The sequence below is a fragment of the Schistocerca americana genome, chromosome 8, assembly GCF_021461395.2.
Source record: "Schistocerca americana isolate TAMUIC-IGC-003095 chromosome 8, iqSchAmer2.1, whole genome shotgun sequence".
In the NCBI taxonomy this organism is placed as follows: domain Eukaryota; kingdom Metazoa; phylum Arthropoda; class Insecta; order Orthoptera; family Acrididae; genus Schistocerca; species Schistocerca americana.
Genome location: NC_060126.1, coordinates 132,349,696 through 132,368,250, shown reverse-complemented (window position 1 = coordinate 132,368,250; position 18,555 = coordinate 132,349,696). Strand labels below are relative to the sequence as shown.

General features: G+C 42.1%; 1 protein-coding gene across 1 annotated transcript in view; it reads right to left on the bottom strand.

Annotated features, from left to right (window-relative positions):
- The window catches only part of LOC124544641 (cardioacceleratory peptide receptor-like), a 456,935-nt gene that overhangs the window by 166,560 nt on the left and 271,820 nt on the right, over positions 1 to 18,555 (bottom strand). Inside the window, exon 4 of the mRNA XM_047123254.1 lies at positions 10,788 to 10,883. Within this exon, the coding sequence (XP_046979210.1) occupies positions 10,788 to 10,883 (96 nt within the window). The remainder of the gene's footprint in view (positions 1 to 10,787; positions 10,884 to 18,555) is intronic.

Sequence of the window (18,555 nt, the reverse complement as noted above, 5' to 3'; positions counted from 1 at the left end):
CCAATGGGTAACATATTTCAAATTTACGTAATTTTAGCTGTTGTATAATGGAGTCTTTCTGGCGGATATCTATAATTTCACAGTGTAAACGCCCAGAAGATGACCCCTACGTCGGGTTGAAACCGGTTGGTGGTATAATAATAATAAAAAATGCGGTTAAGACTGTTCTTGAATAGCTGAGATGCTGTGGGAGCTCCCAAATTGCAGAGGTGATCACTAAGTTTTATCCACTGTTCCAATTAGTCTCAGACATTTTTATGGGATTAAGCGACCCTCACGAAGAGCATCAAGGCACCTGAGTGTTCGTCAAACACGGAAAGTGTGTGCGCAGCTCCGCGAAAAAGGCTGACTTCATTTTGGAAGGTGATGCTGCCCACATCATACTCACCATGATGTTCCACAGAAAATGAAACATTTGGTCACCGACAGTGTTGAAATAAACGTCTTGATTCATTTTCATGGTGAACTGAATGATCGATGTATATATGCAGACTGAAGCAACGAATGAAAATTTGTACCGCGATCAGGATTCGAACCTCGGTCTCCTGCTCAAAGGGCAGAAGCGCTAACCACTACGCCACCCTGGGACAGTGGCTTTGCACAACTGTACGGACAACCCAGGCGTCCTTCCTCCTCAGTCCAATTTCTCATTCACATCTCAGCCCTCATGGTATGCCCCCTAAACTCGAATACCATTGATTGATAGGATCCGAGTCCACGACTGCATCCTCTGCACGCTGCAGATTAAATGCCCCATTTGGTCGTCGGTTCACTCGAAGCCTTGCATTATTTGAAAAGAGATAAAATTTGGAATTGTCGGATTGTCTTACACACTTCAAGTCAGCTACATTCCAGTTTTGTAATTTTTGGCCCATTGAAAACGTGCAGCTTTATGTGCCTCGTGAGGTTGGTCTTTCGCAAAGCACCCTATTCCAGATGTCCACTGCATGCAGTTCCTTGCACAATGTTCGATCTGAAACTCTTTGATGCATTTTCAATCTGTGGCAGCAGCAATTTCTGTCGATTTTGAAACTGAATTTCGTTGACACGGTGTGGCTCTATTCTCTGGCCTTCGTCAGCTATAAATTTTTTGGACACTGTTCTTACGCCCTGTTAAATGGCTGCCAGCTCATACTCACACCCATAACGGGACACCTGTCAAGGTATTTAACAAGACGTGGAAACTAAGGTGTACTACAAATTAATTGTGTTATAGCAACCAAACTAACTGATATATTCACACCATGTTTGGCTTACGTGAGAGACAAACTCACAAAGTCTTGTCTGTTTGTATTTCTTGTTTTCGTGAGTGAAGCATAATAACAATAGGTCGAGAAAAGACACAGTGTGTGGAATGGTTTGTTTGTTCAAAATTGGACATGCACGTTCAAAGGAGCTTCCAAACAAAGTACAGGAAGCAATCACCATTGCGGAAGTCGGTACCCTTTTGGTACGGGAACTTCTGCAGACAGAAAGCTTTGATATGGAGTATGATAGTGGACGACCTGGAACAAGCGAAGCCGACATAAACGGATACGTTTGGCTTTTCAACATTCACCGCAGAAGTCTGTTTAAGAACGTCTCAAGAGCTGCAAATCCCTAGACCTAGGGCGACCATGCACTGGGTCCTTAGTAAAAATTTACAGATGTATCCACAGGGACTGCAGCTGTTGCACATACTGAAACTAGGCGACAAGCCAAAATGGCAGAGGTAGTCCAGTTTCCTAGCCTAGATCGCCTGACGTCACACTGATGGACTTCTCTCTGTCAGGGTACGTCAAGGACAAAGTGTACCAGGCACCTGTCAACAACATCAATGGTTTAAAGAACCAAATCCTTGTTATCAGTACCAGAGTTGATGCGGAGATGTTACGCCGAGTGTGGATCGAGTTTGAATACACACTGAATATTGTGCTATCAAAGGCGTACATGGTGAAGTTGACTGAATGGCACACAAATTTTGTGAGTTGGGTGTCACATAAGACAAACATGGTGTGAATATCATAACTAGTTTGGGTGCGATAAAACATTAAAGTTTTACTGTACTTTTATTCCTTATGATAACAATAAGAAACGCTTCTCAGAAAATTCAAACTTGAAGTAGTTCCATTTCTGTACTTTAAAAAACCAGTTCCTGTATACACAACACATTTTTTTCACGTTTATTGCTAGATCGGTGAGGCCTATTCGTACAAATCGTTTTAATATAGGTGGTTCTCTTAAACGAGATACCAACATTGTATCGAGTAGTTCACCAGCGTCTTCGTATGCGTGCTTACAAAGTGCAATTTCTGCAACATCTGACACCGAACGAGAAACCACGCCTTCAACAATTTGCTGCGGATACGCTGCAGCGTGTTGATATGGATGCCAGCTTCCTGGAAAGATGTTTATTCTCAAATGAGGCAACCTTTCATCTATCAGGAACGGTTAATAGGCATAATGTTCGGATTTGGGGTTCGCAAAATCCGCACGTTGTCATTGAACATGTTCGTGATAGCCAAAACTAAACGTCTGGTGCGAGCTAATGAACGACATCATTGTTGGACCGTTCTTCTTTGCGGAACAAACAGTGAATGGGTCAGTGTATCTGGACATGTTGGAGCAGTTTGTTTACCCTCAGACTTGCAACCCAACATTATTTTTCAACAAGGTGGAGCTCCGCCATATTGATGAAGGCCTATTCGCCAGTTCCTGGATAGGAAATTTCCCAATAGTTGGATCAGACACAGAGGACCCATTGCCTGGCCACCACTTTCACCCAACACTACGCCTCTCGATTTTTTCATTCGTGAAGGACCGCGTGTATGCGACCAAAGTGGACGATATTCCTACGTTGCTTCATCGTATCACTAATGCGATTGCAGCAATAACAGAGGAAATGTTACAAAGAACTTGGCAAGAAATTGAATATAGACTCGATATTCTTCGTGCTACAAATGGTTCACATGCAGAGGTGTATTGATGATAAATAAATAAATTCTTTGAGATGCTCTGCAAAGTGGTTCATTTTTCATTGTCATATCTAGTGTGTTTTTCCCCATGGGTCCTTGAAATCAGGGAGGTTTGAATGGGACATCTTGTATTGTGGTGCATCGCGTAAGTCAGCAGGCGCCGATGCCAGCCTGCAACACACATCTGTGAGGCGGGATGCGGCATGCACAGCCCCTGCAACTCAACGATTGCAGTCTAGCGAATCAAGAATTTTGCAGCTCGGACCGCTGACGACCCTGGCGTGCAACAGAACAGATGGCGTACTCAGCCGTGACAGGGGTTGCACCTGCTGCAGATCTTTTGCTGCATTCACTGTGACTATCGAATGCAGTCATACCTTCACTATGAGAGTATTTAGGACGGCGTCAGCCCCGATTCAGGCTGTTCTGCCGCAGGCAGTCAACTGATGTCTGCTGCTGTAGACCCAGCACAGCTTCCGAACGCATGCCACCTTCACCTCCAGTGAACAGCGCTAAGTTCAGCGACATGCTCGTGGGAGCCGTTAGTATCATTCGATACTGTCAGACTCTTCCATTGAGACTCTAGGGACATTGAAATTAACCGGTCTTGTCAGAACCTTAAGTTTAATGCTATTCATACTTACACATCCCGGTGGGAGCGCCGCAGACTACGCATAAACACCTTCGGTAGTGTGCTAAGTGACAGAATGTAGTGCTTCAGATGAGTTAGTTTTCAATTATTCCAACGCTAATCTGCTGTTACTTGGTGTGGTATCGCCACAACGTGACATTGCTGAGGGGCATAGCGAGCAGATGTTATTTCGAAAATAAGCACTGCGCTTCTCCTGGACACAGTCTGTCTTCGTTTTCATCCGTGTGCATGCAAAAACAATATCATTTATGTCTTCTATTTTTTTGCACTACAGTTTGGAGCCTATGTTCCGAAACAGTTATTATTTTGATACAGCTAGAGCTTGTTGTATACGGGGTGAACATTAATAAAACCAACAAACTGCAGGGACGGATTCCTGACTGGAAACGGACGGTATCCGTGCAACGAGAATATATCGGCCCAGAACACAGTACAAAGCTGCATCGCATTCACGTCACAACATATGTTCAAAGTGGCCTCGATGAGATGCAATGAACGCATTCACACGTCGCGTCATGCATTGTTGACCTCTTTCGCACGTCATTCTGGCCTCTCCCCAAATAGCGTCACAGACGTGAACATGCTGTTGAACGGACTGCACATCAGGAACTGGTTCAGCGTACACTAGGCTTTCCAGATGTCCCCTGACGTAAAAGGGGGTCTCCGTGTCCTGTATAAAGTCTGGGGAAGATGTTGTTGAGGTGTTAGCGAACTGTAATGCGGAAGTGGGGTGGATCTTCATCATACAGAAATCACATAACGTATCGCATTGCCAAGGGCACATTCTCAAGCAACTTAGGCAGAGTATTCGCAGGAAGTCCAGATAGGTTCCTCTGTCAAGACCTTGTGGAAAATAACCAGTCCATGCATGTGGTCTCCAAGAATCCCTGTCCACATACTGATGTTGAACCGATGCTGATAAGATACCACTTCCTGAGGACTGTCTGTAACTCATAGGTGACGATTATGCAGACTGATGATGTCCATCAGTGAAGAGGAATGATGAAGAAATCCAATAATTGTGATGGACAGGTGCAAAAATAATCGACAAAATCCTTCCCGTAGAGGAAAATCCGCTGCTGATAATCCTTGCAGGTGATACGGATAGTAGCGAGTGTCATATAGGACATACATAATCGTACTTTGGCCTACTCCATGTTGGCGGGCCTCTTGCCTGGAGCTTGTTAAAGGTTTCGTGTGAGTATCCTGTGAACCCGATCCTCCAGATCTGGTGTACGCATAGTCCGCTGCCTCCTTGTACGTTTGTCGGTCTCAAAGGTCCCATGATCGCATAAAGACCCAAAAAGGGCTGAAATGATGTGTGATGTGGTTTGTGTCTGTGAAGGCACTTGTTTTGAAACAGCCCCTCGACCGTTTCTATCTGCTTGGCCGTGCACACGGCTTGTTTCCGACGTGAATACCGGTCCATTCCGTTGCTTACAGTGCGCTGCGCCAATCACACAGCCTGAAACACACAAGGAACACACGGCATGTCGTGAGAGGAACTTTCATTCGTGAGCGCAGTCTGCTGTGGGAACGATTCATTTCCGGACACATGTTCACAGCACATTTTTCCTCAGATTCCAGTCAGGAATCCGTCCCTGCAATTTGTCGGTTTTATTAATGTTCACCATGATAGGGTGATATGTTTAGGTTTGCGGAAACATCGTCAACAGAAAGTATAGACACTCTACAGACGAAAATTACTCTTCCAGCTTTTTCTGTGGTCAGTAGGTCAATGAATACATAAAATCTTCTCGGCTTTCAAGCCACGTGATTTATAATGAAATCCTCGATCTTTCAACAGCTGTAGCGTAAATCGTCATCAGGAATAATACTACTGACTGCAGCAGCGTCGAGAACCCTCTACAGGATAGGCGAAATGACGCATTCATGAGAAGACGTGTTGGGCAGTTAATGAATAATGAATGTCAGACTTTGTTGTTCACAGGAACGAACCCTCATACACTATGTGGTCAGAACAGGAAGCCACATGAGAAGGCGACATACACAAAGTCCTGATCTGCACTGATTCAAAGAGTACCCTACAAACTCTCCCAAGGCCAGTCACAGGAGAAACTGTAAATCCCTTGACACACGATATACCGAGAAGTCTCAATAGAGCAAAGAAGCTGTGTCAACTGATTCATCTACAATGGATACCGCGGCATGTTGGTATTATGGGAAAGGGACGTACGTAACAACTGGTGCAGTATCTAAGCTACATCCCAGCGACGTACCACTAAAATAGAGTGACGTTTCATTATACACTCGCCAACCAAGAGAAACGGGATGGCCACTTGATAGTGGTGTTTTTATGCAGACTGAAGCGACGAATGCCAATTTGTACTAAGACTAGGATTCGAAACTGGATCACCTGCTGATTATGCAGATGTGCTAACCACTACGCTGGTATAGTGGCTTTGCACAACAATGCCTCTCTCCTCAATCCAATTTCCCATTCACGCTTCAGCCCACTTGGTATTCCTCCTAAACTCGAAAAGCGTTGCAGAGGCTCTCCAACAGTATTGGGATAGCTTCTCAGATCTGTTGGACGATTCAGCGAAAGCTTCGAAAAGCCACCTTTGATTTCTCAGTAGCGGCTCACGAGAAAAGATATTTTGACTGTTTCTTGAGACCGAAAATTTCCTGTTTAGAAATCAACATGGGTTTCGAAAACAGTGATCGTGTGACACGAAACTTCCTCTGTTCGTCCACAGGCCCCAGAAACCAGTAGATGCCGTGTTCCTTGTCGACCGGAAGGCATCCAATATAGTTCCGGGCTGCCACCTAATGAACAAAATGCGACGGTCAGAACATCAGCCCAGTTGTATGACTGGACTGAAGAGTTCACAGCAAACAGAACACAGCATGTCATTCTCAACAGAGAGAAATCTTCTGACTTAAAAAATCTTCGGGCGTACTGCAAGGGAGTGTTATAGGACCATTACTTTTTACAATTTACACTCTAAGACTAAAATGAAGCGACGCACCACGAAGAAATGATCCGAACGGGACTAAAACCGGTAGATGTAGATGTACAGACAAACAAATGATTACTACTTCTGAAAAATTGGATGATTTCTTCGAGAGGAAGAGTTTCACAAAATTGAGCAAGTCAATAACGCGTTGGGCCAGCTCTGGCCCTTAAACAAGCAGTTATTTGGCTTGGTATTGACTGACAGAGCTGTTGGATGTCCTGCTGAGGGATATTGTGCTAAATTTCGCCCGACTGGCACATTAAATCGTCAAAATAACGAGATGGCTGGAGGCCAACTCCAGTCACGGCTTCGATGGTCATCGGGGCTCCCGAAGCGGGACGCATCACTGAAGACAATTCTACTCCAGCCAGTGAGACTGCGGGCCAAAGACATGTCTATAGATGTCCTGGACAGCGGTGGGATGTCAGCCTGACTGTCGTCCACCATACGGCCCGCCATCTCGGAGTAATGGCGTGGGGTGTCATTTGTGTCCATAGGATTACGCCTTTGGCAGTCATCCGCAGCACCCTTGCAAGCACAGCGGCACGTCGACATGTTACGTCCCGTGTTGTTGCCCTTTACAGCATTACAATCTGGGCTTAAATTTCAGCAAGACAACACCCACTCGCAAACGATGAGAGTACTGCTTTTCTTCGAGCTTGCGAAACCCTGTCTTGACCGGGAAGGTCGCCGGATATCTCCCCAACGGGGAACGTTTGGAGCATTATGGGGAGGGCACTCCAACCGGCTCCGGATTTTCACGATCTGAGGCGCCCATTACCTTGGTGTGGCACGATATTGATCAGGAAGACATCCAACAGCTCTATCAGACATTAGCAAGCTAAATAACTGCTTTCATAAGGGTCACAGGTGGACCAACGCGTTATTGACTTGCTGGGTTTATGAAGCTTTTTCTCTTGAGTAAATGATTCAATCTTTCACGAAATTGTAATCATTTATTTTTCAGCAAATATAAATCACATCTACCGATTTCCGTCCCATCCGGAAAATTCGTTCGTGATGCATCTTTCTTAGACTGTATATAAACGACCTACTGAATGACGTCGAAAGCTCCATGAGGATTTTCGCTGATAACGCTGTTAAAAAGAAGTCACGACGCTAGAGAATTGTTGCGAAATGCAGAGAGACCTGCAGAGGACCGATGTCGCTCCTTAAGTGGTTACTAAAGCTCATTGTGGTGTCGCTGTGTGCTGTTGTTAACGATAATTCACAGATATTTAATTTTAACACTACCAAAGGCTGCTTCAAGACGAAATCCCCAAATTTAGCAATTTATATACGCTCATGAGGAATTGAATTAGATTAAATTATTTTGGGTAGGCACTAAAACCTCAATAAATTCAGAGTATGGTATCTTATCCACAAGGATATTTGATTAATACAATTTATTTAACACTAATTGACATTTAAGCTTAAGGACTAGCACTTGATATTATACTAAAAAGCAGTATTGATCCCAACAACTTTGTTTTGTTAATTATGGACCTTTAAGGCCATTCTCAGACCAAGACTCTGAAATACGAGGGTTGGAACTTTAATAGTGCAACTATTTACTTACAGTTCGTAAAAAACAGAGACGTGTTTCAAAGTTTTACTGACCTTCAAAGTAGTCACCAGCATTGTGGATAACCCGTTGCCAGCGATGTGGAAGTCGTAGGATACTCTTAGCACTGCCTGTCGTGTTGACAGTTTGAACGGCGCGGTCTATTGCCCGACGAATTCTGATGCGAATGACGTGAAGTGTTTCCTTCAGTTTAGAAATCGAGTTGAACTTACAAGGCCCTAGGTCAGAGGAGTGTAGTAGGTGGTATAGTACTTAGCAGCTCCATCAGTCAAACAAATCAGTAACAAACACCTTGCATTGTACGTACTTGAAGATTGTCCTGCAAAATGATGGTCAAGTCCTGCAGAAAGTGTCATCACTTCTAAGCTGGTCGTAGGTTGTGTTTCAAAAATGAACAGCGTAGAAACAGAAGTGATGACACTTTCTGCAGGACCTAACCACTATTTTGCAGGACAATGCTCAAGTACGTACAGTGCAAGCTGTTACTGATTTGTTTGACTGATGGGGCTGCTAACTGCTATACCGCGTACTGCACTCCCCCTGACTTAGGCTCTCGTAAGTTCAACTCGATTTCTAAACTGAAGAAAACACTTCACGTCATTCGCGTCAGAACTGCTACAAATTCGTCGGGCAATAGACCGCGCCGCTCGAACTGTCAAGAACTGCTAAGAGTATACTACGACTTCCACTTCGCTGGCAATGGATTATCCACAATGCTGGTGACTACTTTGAAGGTCAGTAAAACTCTGAAACACGTATCTGTTTTGTACGAGCTGTAAATAAATAGTTGCCACTATTAAAGATCCAATTCTCGTATGTAACGTTTGCAATAGCTCATGTATGACATACACTTCGCAACCTTAAATGTAACTGAAAAGCCACATTAATTACGACAAAAATGATGTGCTACACAGAAGACGTGAGGAGCCAGTGCACAGAGTTATGTGTACTACCCAATGGTGCCAGTCACGAACTACTAACCGGCTAGCAAATTAAGATACAATTGATTTAAACCAATAGGGAAGGTTGAAAATTTGTGCTGGACCGAGGTACGAACCGGAGTCTCCTGCTTACTAGGCAGATGCACTGACCACCCCCATCTTCCGGATACCGTGATCATCGCAAGCGTACGGACTACCCTAGCACGCGTAATGCGTAAAATTTAAAGCGCATTACCGCGCGTCATCATCTCGTCTTATTATCGCAGATGACTGTTTCTTGGAAGAATCGAGAGTTTATTTACGAGTCTGTAAAGTTTTTTTATGTGTGTGTATTAAAATGTTGTTGATTTTGTCGCTTGATATACGTGAAAAGCAGATTCCAGTCAAGTCCTTCAGTGTACTCTTGCACCTATCCATCCTATCCTCTGCGTTTAACAGTCGAATTCCTTTGGCACTCTTAGTGTTAATCTCTTTGCTTTTAATTTCAACGGAGGTTGTTTCGACTTCTATGTATGCTGAAACAGTCCTTCCTATGACCAGTTCTTTTCGATTTCTTGGCATCTTCCCTGCCTCCATTTCGCCTTGGCTTCCCTGCATTTTTCATTCCTAAGTGAGTTATATTGCTGTATTACGGTGTTTCCATGAACATTTTTGAACTTTCTTTCATCGATCAACTTACAAATTTATTTTATTATGCAAGTTTCTTTGCATTTAATTTCTTTATACTTATGTTTGCGTCTCCCATATCTTTGCCGCCCCTTTTCAGAGTGTGGTCAGTGTAACTCTGTGGACCCTGTTCACGTGTGCAGTGAAGCTAACCTTTTGTTACAGCTTTTATCATGTGAGGAACATTCTGTATACCTTTTGGACAGGACGTACGTATGAAAAACTTCCTAAGTTGGGTTCTTTCTACGTTAGTAGGAAGGCAAAAGCTGTGCGTGTCGCGGCAGTGTCACGCGACGGGGAAGTCTTCAATATTTATGTTGGTCGCCAGCGTGAGGGTCGAGATGACAAAGACTACCCGTGATCGGGATATTTGGCCGTGGTGAGATCGTGGAAGCCAGATTCGTGGAACACTCAGTCAGGTGCTGGATACCTAATGTGCCACCACAGCAAGCGTGTACCGTGAGTATATCTAACCAAACCGTTGCCAGCTGACGTGAGCAGTAATGCAGTGACGGCAGGATCTGTCCTAGACTACCGCAGATAGTAACGGTTGATAGACAGATCACAGTACTGAATATCACTTAAGGGTTCAACACTAAGCAGCAATAATCGGTGAGCAGCTAATCCAGAACCATGACCTTACCCATACATTGGCATAATGTCAAATCATACAGGGGTAAGCTCTAGCACTTGTTCTGAAATGACTGCTTTCACTATTCTGCAATTTTTCCACTATATGGCTTCTGTAGTTTACAGGGACGGGGTGGCTCTGGACTTGTTATTAGTGCCAGGCATCGAAATGGCGACTGGTATGCGGCACTGTGATCTGTCTGACCACCGTTGCTAAACACAGTAGTCGAGGGTGATCCCCTGTCATAGTGTTGGGTTAATTTTTTTATTGGTGCCATACCCGGGTGCCTGCAGTGATGCACAAAGTTGTGTTTAAAATGTCTGCAAGCACCTTGCTTGACAAGAACTGTTAATAACAGCGACATAATGCTGTGTTACCTTGGATTGTCTTCTCCTCGTAGAAGATGATGATGGGCACAGAAAAGAGAAAAGACAACAGCCACGCAGACACCACAAGGAGTCTGGCTCTGCGCCCTGCAAGCAGAATACCTATGTAAGTTTAAGGACACACAAATCACGTAACAGGTGATAATAAAGCTCCTTGGTAACAGTAAACAAATGCAGCACATTTAGATTACAGCTGAGAAAAGGGCTATGAATTGCAGAAACACACTAACACACCCTGAACTGAAACTGATATCTGTTCTTTTAGTTGTACGATGGTGTGAGGCACATAGATTGGCAAAACATCTGAACTGTCTTCTCAAACACAGGGTGTTAAACAGAAATTCTAGATAAATATGAACCTGGCCCTGTAATGAAGCTAATATTAGGTACAATCAGAAATGCTGCTGTCACATAACAAGAGTGCATAAATTAATAAAAGTGAAAGGTTCAGATCTATTCTAGAAACACAAAACAACTATTACATTTTTCATTCTACATATAATGTTTCAACTTTGCTTTCAGGGGTCAAGTGATACACAGCAATCACGTTCAACAAAATATTTAACTCTTGGACATATTGAATTGGTGATTATTAAATTCTTTATCTGTACATACGAATAATTTTATCACAGGCAAGAATGATTAAAAATCTTCATCGGCTAACTTACGTCTATGATGGCATAGCTGGTCAATGCACTTAGTTTGTGGAGAATAAGTTTACTTTTTAAACCAATGAAGAACTCTCATGTAGTCAATGTGAGGGTAGGTTAGTATCCTAACGTTTGATATTCAATGGTCTAAGCATACGCAAGTTGGAGTGAGAAAAAAATCGACTCAACATGTACTGTGACCTAATCCGCAATGGTATTTTACCAAGGGGGCCTGCAATGGCGTTGCCTCCATGCTGGATCTGAAACGCTAATTCCCTACTCTGGTGTTGACTGAATTCTCTGTCTCAACTTTCCTGCATTCCTTAGAATATTAATTTTTCCCTAGTCGAAATAATGGCTATTGCACACTTGCTAAGGATTGGAGCGACATGCTCAATTTCTTTGCCCACAAAAATTCCCACAGGAATAATTAACTACATCTTTGCTATCTGTTGCCATGATGCAAAGCATATTGCCCACACTTCACAGAAGCAAAGCCTTCAATGCCCTCGCCATTTTCCACACACTTGTGCACTCTGCCGCAAGACGAGAGAGATTCTTTAGAAATTTTAGCTCTCAAAATGCTTTTATATAATGGGGATCTCCCCACTGTGTCGCATCCGCTTCAGCCAATCGCCGTCTCATTTGAAGTGAATTTTATTTTTGTTGCCGGGTCGCCACCTAGTCCTATTAAAGCTGTCCAGCCACTTACCCTTGGTCCTGGCCGTATTTACATGAAAAGGAATAATGTATTGTTCAGGCCTTATCCCTTTCTGCGCTGAAGCTCGACGTTCTCTTGTTAAGTGGGGTTTTCCAATGCCATTACCCATGTGCTCGGTTCGTCTCCAAAATGCCTTTCACTTATTTATGCATGCCCCTGCCCTTATAATGGTAGACATTGTTTCGTCACTTTTCGGTACATGAGATTACTGCAATTGCTTTCTGTTGTTATAATATAATTATTATTTTCTGAGGATGTCGTACTGTATTGCGCTGTCGTTATGGATGAAGTTCATGTAAGGTCCGAAAAATCCGGACACCTTACAACAGATTCCATAAGGTAAAGATCAAATAGTATGTAGATATGAGAATATACAATCAAATATATTGGTAGGTTACAATCTCCTTAAGGTCCACATTGATTCCGTAAACTGCTGTGTTGTCTGAAGTGAGGATAGTGGTGATACGTATTCTCTGTTGACAGTTTAGCGACAGTACTAACGTAACAACTACTGTCAACTGAAATTACAAATCACATAACAGGTGATAATGAAGCTTCTTGGTAATGTAAACAAATGCAGCACATTTACATTACAGCTGAGGAAAGGGCAATGAATTGCGCGCACACACACTAACATGCTCTTTGTTATTTTTTCCACTACGTGTTTCAGAGAATAACACCTTCAGCATAATGTGGATTTTGTGTCAGTTAATAAGGCACGGATGTGTTTCATCGGCCAGGAGAAGACAAAAAATAGTCTGCGATCACAGAAAAATATTTATTGGGTTGGTGGTTCAGTTCGTGGTGTTTTTTCATAAGTTTAATAAACACAACAGATACATATGACACATTATCCGTTATTAGTGATATATTCTCCATCACTGTTTACAACAGTCTGCCAATGCAGGGATACCTTTTCGATTCGGCGACTGTAGAAATCACGTGGTTATGAGGTGACGAACTAGTCGGGTTATGTTCGGAGCGCATTTTCACGCGGAAAGGAAGTTCCTTGAAGGTTGTTCGATATAGAGCGGAAAAGTTGTAAATATGAGGGCGCAAGATCAGGTTAACTTTCCAACCCAACTCCTGTATATTTTTCCTCAGTTTAGCAGAATGCGGGTGGACGTTATTGCGGAGTGGCATCACTTTACGCAGTCGTCAAGGACGTTGTTCCTAGATTGTGTTTGCAAGACGTCAGTTGTTGACAACAAATGTCAGCAGTGATGGCAACACCTCGGGGAAACAATCTGTAGCACACGACTCCGTCGCTGTTCCACCAGATGCATAACCTTATCTTTTGTGGTTGCGTGCAGGTCTTTGTACGGGAATTTGCTGCTTTGTTTTGGATCAACCATTCCTTTCGTTTCCTTATGTTAGCATAAAGAAAACATTTCCTGTCACCAATTACGTTACAGGATAGGTATGGTCGGTGTTGTTTATGAGCCAACTGATGACGAGCAAGCAGAGATTTACGTATCACGACCCGTAGATTTTGTATTGATTTTGGGTTAGAGCATGCAGTACCCATACACTCGATTTTTCAACTGTCCCCCTTGTGTGGACGTGTCGCACAATGATGGAATGATCGCAGTTCATCACATCTGCCAGTTCTCGAGTACGATGACGTAGATACTTGTGGATTAATGCTTTTAAACGAGCTTCATCGAACCTCAAAGGTCTTCCTGAACGCGAGGAGTCACTAATGTCAAAACGATCCTCCTTAAAACGAGAACCATTTTCCCGCCTTGGTCTGTCCGGTGGCATTATCCCCACACACAACGCAAATCTTTCTTGTTGCCTCTGCTATTGTTACCCCTCTATTGAACTCAAACAGAAGAATATGTCGGAAACGTTCTGATTTATCCACTTGGCACTCCATTTTCTAGCATCCACAGATCCAGCCACTATCTCCAAATGACAAAATGACAATATGTAAATTCAAATAGCAATAGTGAACTACAAATAAAAAAAGACAATCGATAAAAAAACCATAGCAACCGGAATACCAACTTGAAAAACAAACACGCTACGAACCTACGCGCCAACTTAACATGTTAGTATTACTGTTCATTTATGCACTCAAAATATCCGCAAAACTTTGACATTTGTACGAAAATAGGTCTTTTTGGCTTCTGCTGCCGTCTGTGCTACATGTAACTTAAAAGTTGTTCTTATTCAATAAATACATCAGTCTGATGATAAATGTATAATCATTTGAAACACTCAATAAAAAGAATAACAAATGTGGCTGATTACAGTTCCTAGTAGTTTTAGTTAATATTCATAAAGGTCACGGTCAAGACTAACACAAAATGTTAACATTTAATGTTAAAGCTTACCGTATCTAGGGGTGACATCATTTAATCAGTCACAAAGTGATATTCACACAAGAATTAATTTTTCTATGTCTTCTTGTTCTGTATTGGACTAGATTTCAAGCTAGTTCCGTATTCACAAATTATCTGCCCATCAATCTGTTTATATATTGTTTACCCGTCATCTTGCGAAGTGCTGTCTATCCTCTATATGTACGAGTTTTTGTTACTATAAGCAAGATTCACTATTATAGCTCTAGGCTCATTGATTTGTTTATGATATGAACAGATCTTGAGTAATCTCTCGTCTCGGGAATGTTATATCCACACTTTATATTTTGCCTATTACAGTATTTTTGTAGGCACCCAGATTCATTCTCACGAAGGAGTGGTAGAGGATCCTTACCTTTATTATAATTATGTTCTTAGTTTTTTGTCAGCTCTTATTTTTTAATGTATTATGGATGCTGCCACGTTTATTTTCATGGGTAGATGGCTGTAGACAGGTTACGGCATCTAGATATCCTGAGTAGTTGCAACATGAAACTTTCTTCAAAATCACGCAGTTATGATGTTTCAACATGAAAGCCATCACTTTATTCTTTGTAATAGAGGTCTCTACATTGTATTCAATTTGCAGGAAGGATGTAAGCGGTAAACTGTAGGCTGTAAGCCTACATATCTTTCTTCCGGTATGAAGGACTCGTCTGGCTAAAGTAAAATATTTAAAATTTTGACTTTCTTATACTTTGATCCATTGGTACACGCGTTGCTCCAAATTTTTCGTTGTGCCAATTAATTTAATATTTATGGAAAATTCGTAAATATTTTTTTACCAGATTTGTTAAAGTCTTCAGTCTTTTGTGCAACGTATTAATTTACTGGTACACTCATTTTTACAATTAGTGTTGAAACTTTATTTCTCTTTTATGAAGTCTGTAAACGTTCTGCGTATTTGTAGGAAGCATTTTGTCTTGTCACTACTACATATAAGAGAACAAATACAATGCAGAATGAGATTTTCACTCTACAGTGGAGTGTGCGCTGTTATGAAACTTCTTGGCAGATTAAAACTGTGTGCCGGACTGAGACTCGAACTCGGGACCTTTTCCTTTCGCGGGCAAGCGCTCTATCATTTTTTTTTTAATTTTGTTCGGTAATGTTCGTTGCGTTTGGTCTGGGCGGACGTCATAGGACATCCGTTCAAGTTGATCGTTGATTCCTTTACTCCGTTTTTTTTTTTTTTTTTTTTTTTATTTATTACAGAGGGCCAGCGCCTCTCTGACCGAACACGCTGAGCTATCGTGCCGGCCTCATCTGAGCTACCAAAGCACGATTCACGCCCCCTCCTCACAACCTTACATCAGTTTCATAACAGCGCTCACTCCGCTGCAGAGTGAAAATCTAATTCTGGATTATATACATCACCCAGGTTGTGGCTGAGCCATGTCTCCGCAATATCCTTTCCTCCAGGAGCGCAAGTTCTGCAAGGTTCGCAGGAGAGCTTCTGTGAAGTCTGGAAGGTAGAAGACGAGGTACTGGCAGATGTAAGGCTGTGAAGACGGGGCGTGAGTCGTGTTTGGGTAGCTCAGATGGTAGAGCACTTGTCCACAAGGCAAAGGTCCCGAGTTCGAGTGTCGGTCCGGAACACAGTTTTAATCTGCCAGGAAGTTTCAATAAGTACAACGCTTGCATATTTCTTTGTTTCATGTAACACTGATAGGCATTTTGAATTGTGCGCGTAATCGTGATTCTTGGTGAATGACGTGCTTGCGGGAAAGCTGAATCCCACACGCTACAGTCTTTTCTTCTCTCTCTGTGCCCCCTCCCCCCCCTCGCCCCTCATCCCCTTCCCTTGCTACCTCTGTTTCTCTAGATATCAGAACCTACTTTCTTCCTGAACATAAAATCTTCCAGGCTCCTTCATCTTCCTTTTAAGGTGGTTTCTTTACTATTCGACATTTCGATCCGTCTGCAAGGATCTTCTTCAGGGATCTTCTGGTGTCTGTAAGTGGCTGAAAACCATCAACAATCGTTGTCGAATTCACCGAAATGTTTTATCGCGATTGTTCCTTGGGTAAAATTCTGCAGGATACTATTGGTAGGCCATTGCCATTACATAGCTCGTGATAACATCTAGTGAAAGAGAGGGGGAATTTTTACTTCCCTCTCCTCCTCTATTATTTAGTAGAAGAGCTTTAAAAGGTTTCCGATATTCCCCACCTTTCAATATTGGGTTCAAGTTCTGAGATTTCTTCTCTCTCTAACTTTTCGTTTCCCATTCAGACTTTTTGAGTTGAACGACAGACAATCCATGGCACAGGCTTTAGGATGGACGAATGTTGTATAGCATATCAGCTTCGCATTACACGTTAACCATCTCTTATTGCGACTGTTCTGTTGGTAGGCTAGTTATAATCTATAAACACTGACAGTAGTGACTCCTTACTCTGAAAATCTGGGTTCAATCTAACCACTGACGAATTTAATTTTCTCCAATCTGTTGGTTTTCCCCTGTATGAAGATGGTGTTGCTTTCTCCAATGACACTAATTTATATTACATAGCGACGCACACTGGATTCGCATGGGTAACACTAATATCTATGGGGGGGGGGGGGGGGACGACTTGTCTGACGTAGAGGTAAAAATTACCCATTGTTAGTGGAAACTGTATCAGAATCGCTACAGTAGTTTCTGAGATTACCCTCCACATTCAGATAGAAAATCATGACGGGGAAAATTAATCAGTATCTCCTTCCAAGGGTTAGGTATCGTAGTCACCTGTTCCAGTCTCTATCGTCCATCCATCCATCTCTTACGTGGTCTACCTAGTTCTCTCTTTCGAGTCATCCGATAATTCATTTTTTCTGCAATACATTTTCTATTACTCTGTGAACATGATCCTTCCATTTCATTCTGTTCTCTGCTATCTTGTCATTAACTGAAAATACTGTTAAATCTGATCTCATCCTTTCATTCCTTGTTTTACCCATTTTATTATAACCCCTTACATATCCCATTAACTTCTTCTCTGGTGTCTATTTTGTCATTTATTATTATTTTTGATCTGACTGGATTCTTTCCTTTAAGAGCCATTATCTTTTTCTTATTTACATAAATAATTAAGTTGTAATATATCACGTTTTGGCTCAGTCTATATATTGGTCTTTGCAAATTATGTACCGTTTACTGTATAATTATCTGGTCAACAACATATAACACAGTATTTAATGGTACACTACATCCAATTTTAATTCATAACTATATTTCATCTTTCAAATTGATAACCAGATCATCAATATATAAATTACATAAATGGGTGGTCGACTGCACGCTTATTGTACACCTTGATTTATTAAAATTTCGTCTGAAATTTTCGAACTTTAACTTACAACTATTTTTGTGTTTATATGTATACTCTTTACGGTATTAATAAGGTGCTGTTCCAGAACATGGAGAGCCTCAGTAATTCTGTTCGTGTGTAAGGAGGAATTTAAAGTAGACTGGGGCGGTAGTGAGAATTTGGTTCGAGGAGTGAGGCATCCCAGGATAATCTGTGCAGTTGTATGAACCGCTGTGGCTAAGTGGCTTAGTGGTGCCGGCACGGTAGCTCAGCGTGTTCGTTGAGAGAGCTGGCTGGCCTGTGTAATACAAAAAAACTGAGTGAAAAGAACTTCAACGCATGTCATGTGACGTCCATTACGATGAAATACAACGAACCATAACGAACAAAATGTAAAAAAAAAAAAAAAAAGTGGCTAACGCACCTGCCTAGTAAGCGGGAGCCCTAGGTTCGACTCTTGGCCTTGGTACAAATTTTTACTTGCCGTTACAGTCTCTATACGTAAAATCATATCTATGTGAGACTAGTAGAGTCGCTGAATTGTGTCATTTCATTTGATTAGGAAACCTTTATTTTCAGTACTTTCCACAAAAGGGGTGTTTGTAACTTATCAAAGCTTTTCTAATAATTAATAAATGCTAAAAGCATTTCTAAGTCAAATTCCCGATGTTTTTCAATAATTTGTCTTATTATAAATACATGATCATTACACGAACGCTCCTTTCTGAA